We start from the raw sequence: 2,991 nt of genomic DNA, 5'->3' as shown, positions 1-2,991 counted from the left end.
TTCAACGGAAGTCTGTTTTCCTTTCTCTCATTGAATTATGCCTGATGAACTGGTTCACGTAAGCCAAATGGAATGATTCGTCTCTTGGACACATAGGATCTCCTGCAGCTTCGAGCTTCACTTTGGATATTTGCATATCACCTGTAGCCTTAGAACCTTAAATAATATGTTGTTTTGGCTCATCCTGATTCACAGAATTCAGTAAAGTGATGCTGATTCGCAGTGAGTGCGAAATTTTCAGTCCGATTATCGATGCTCCCGAGGTTGTAACTAAAACGTACAATAGATAGAGGTACCTTGGTGATATCTCGCATGAATCGTGCAGCTACCAATGAGAATTTCCTATCATTCGCATCAGATTTTGTATGACACTATATGTTGAAGGGTTCCAAAGAATCCTGTACGTCCCGCGCAGCTGAACTAACATTTGATGGTTGTATTTCAGCAGGCATGATGAATAGTCTTGATCGCGACGCCAAAATGTAGTAATCAAGTCCCGCACAGATGTCGGCATAACCATACGAACTAGAAATCCAGAACTCAGCCCAGTGTACCAAGTAGCACGTATGTATTCTAATTCACGGTTATATACAGCATTTTGGATAATAAAACAAGGTAATAATGAATAGAGCAACAGATGGAACATGAATCATATTCATCACACAGCTGAACCGATCGGGCTGAATATGATCGGCTGGGGTTATTGGTCGCAAAGTGCTCTTACCTGCAGAAAATTTGCGAGTGAAATAAAAATTTTTGCGCCATAATGTTGCATTTTCTTGCACAGGTTCTCAAATCAAAATCATTTTATTCTTCTTTTATAGTTTCGCAGTTCACGGAATTTCATTTTCCACTGAAAAAACCAAAAGGTCTTGTGGAATGTTTTCTTAGCATTGCTGAGACCCCTGAATGGTTAGATGGAGGTAGAAGGTTCGAACTTGTATTATGAACCCAATTACCTGTCTCTCTTAGTTCATCAAGAATAAAATAACTCAGGTTTCGAAAATTCAATTCCATTGTGCGAATACTGTGGGTCAGATTGGTTCACATCAGAGTGGTGAATAAAGTAATTTGCCCAATCATTTGCGAGCGTTCGATCTGGTTGGTCGCTTGATTCCCTAAGCCGCATAAATGTTCCAATTATCCCCCAATTAAAGTTAACGATGGAGCTGAGCACTTGTGAACTAGATGCGCAGTTGCTCGAGCGTTTCAGTGCTTTGGGCACGAGAGATAAGGAGGAGCTGGTGAATCAGCTAAAAGCAGTGGTTGAGACTGATATTTCCACGGATTCTTGCAGGTTTTTCTTGGAGCTGTCTGACTGGTGGGATGTTCGTCACTAAGAGGCATTGCATAATTTTTTGCAGGAACATACAACGTGCAGTGGGTGCCTACTTTGATTTCAGCTTTGAAAATTCACCACCGTGCTTCTCAGGCATGGTCAACAACAGTACCACCATGACCCTAGCCACGCCTTCCGTAAATATTGGAACATTTACGCGCCCTCCTTATGATCTAAGAGTATGGCCTTCGTCTACCAGTTCTAAGGGAACGTATGAAACTTTCAAGGTTACTGTTGAAAACTCTGGTGTTAGTCAATGGCACGAAGGCTGCTACATTCGCTCGGAAGTGAGTGAGTTTTTGTCCCGTAATCTTGTCTCAGTCCAACCCGTCCATAGCCAAGCTAGCGGACCAAGATCCACATACGGGATGCGTAATGTGGCTCCCTTTGGGTCCGTCCGGTCGCATACCTTTGCCTCCAGCACACCCTGGTCAGTTTGTCGATTTGTTGATATCAGTCAACCAACCACCATCTGCTATATTGAACCCCAGTTCGAAAAATCTTGTGGGTGCCATGAGCTTCTGTTCATCAACAGGTGACGTTTTTGGCGGTAAGTCAGGAGGCTCTTTTGTTTGAACACGTTATCTTCAACTTATGGGTTTCCAGATGTCTACATCTCTGTATGCTTATCTGGGAACGTACGTACATGTGTATTTAGGCAGTATATAAAATGAAAATCATTCAGCTGTAACGCCCTAGCTTCCATGCCAGCGGAAGGAAGCACGTGGGCTGGGATATTGTCCGGTTTCCCAAGCCTGGCAATAAATAAAATAGCGGTGATTCGTTTCAGTCAGTCAGGAAATCATCCACTCGTAACAGATAGCAGTGGTGGACTGCTTGTAAACATCCGGGTCATTCATCATTCCATCAGCTGTGAAAAACCGCTACTTGCCCTACCGTGGTTATAACTGCCACAGTTTCTTTCGCTGATGATTTGAGGAGTCTGGGATGATGACTTCACATCGGAGGCGGTGGCTGATACTTGGGAAATGGGTTGGAGAGCTATACATTGAAGGCAACAGCTTGGATACGCGCGCGCCATAAAGAGATCGACTGGATGATGTCTGTTAAATTTGCTAACCACTGTTGTATCCCGTCTAGGGGTCCCTATCCAGGAAGATGACCGTGACCAGTCCAGCTGACTTTGATGACAATGGCTTTCCTAAATTCGGTGCTTGACTCCCCCTGGCTCGTTTTCACCTTTCCTGTGGTCGATCCAAAAGGGCTCTTCGGAGAAATAGGTCGGGCACGTGGCCAGGTCAGCGTAACCTCTGAAGTGTGATCAGTTCATTTGACGCGGCGAGTTATTTTGTGAAAGCCATTCGGCGTACTTCAGCACTACTAATCCTGTGTTTCCACCAGTCTTGGGAAAATCTCCATAGATATCGATGGTCAAACACCGGGAGCTTTTTGTCGTCAGCGCGCAGCGAGACGCGGCCTCTGCGTACAGATTGTAGCGACCCAGTCACCCACATATTTGACTGTTCAACTCAGCCGCTCACTGGATCGCGAGGCCTGTTTTTTTTTCTCATACGCACAAACACGTCGCATTAAGCTGACTCATCGGACATCGATTGTCTGCACCGCCTAGTCAGCGTAGCGACCAATCATGTGCCGACGCGCCCACGTTTACGCACTGGGACCTACATAAA

The 2,991-nt window shown here is 45.1% G+C and overlaps 1 protein-coding gene across 1 annotated transcript in view; it reads left to right on the top strand.

Moving 5' to 3' along the window:
• Positions 1 to 1,041: 1,041 nt before the first annotated feature.
• T265_00431 (hypothetical protein) overlaps positions 1,042 to 2,991 on the top strand; it is a gene marked incomplete at both ends in the record, with an annotated part of 9,185 nt that continues 7,235 nt past the window's right edge. Inside the window, one exon of the mRNA XM_009164204.1 lies at positions 1,042 to 1,889. Within this exon, the coding sequence (XP_009162468.1) occupies positions 1,327 to 1,878 (552 nt within the window). The remainder of the gene's footprint in view (positions 1,890 to 2,991) is intronic.

This window comes from Opisthorchis viverrini, assembly GCF_000715545.1.
Source record: "Opisthorchis viverrini unplaced genomic scaffold opera_v5_4, whole genome shotgun sequence".
Lineage (NCBI taxonomy): Eukaryota > Metazoa > Platyhelminthes > Trematoda > Opisthorchiida > Opisthorchiidae > Opisthorchis > Opisthorchis viverrini.
The sequence above is the reverse complement of the archived record's forward strand: the minus strand, read 5'-3'. Positions and strand labels throughout refer to the sequence as shown.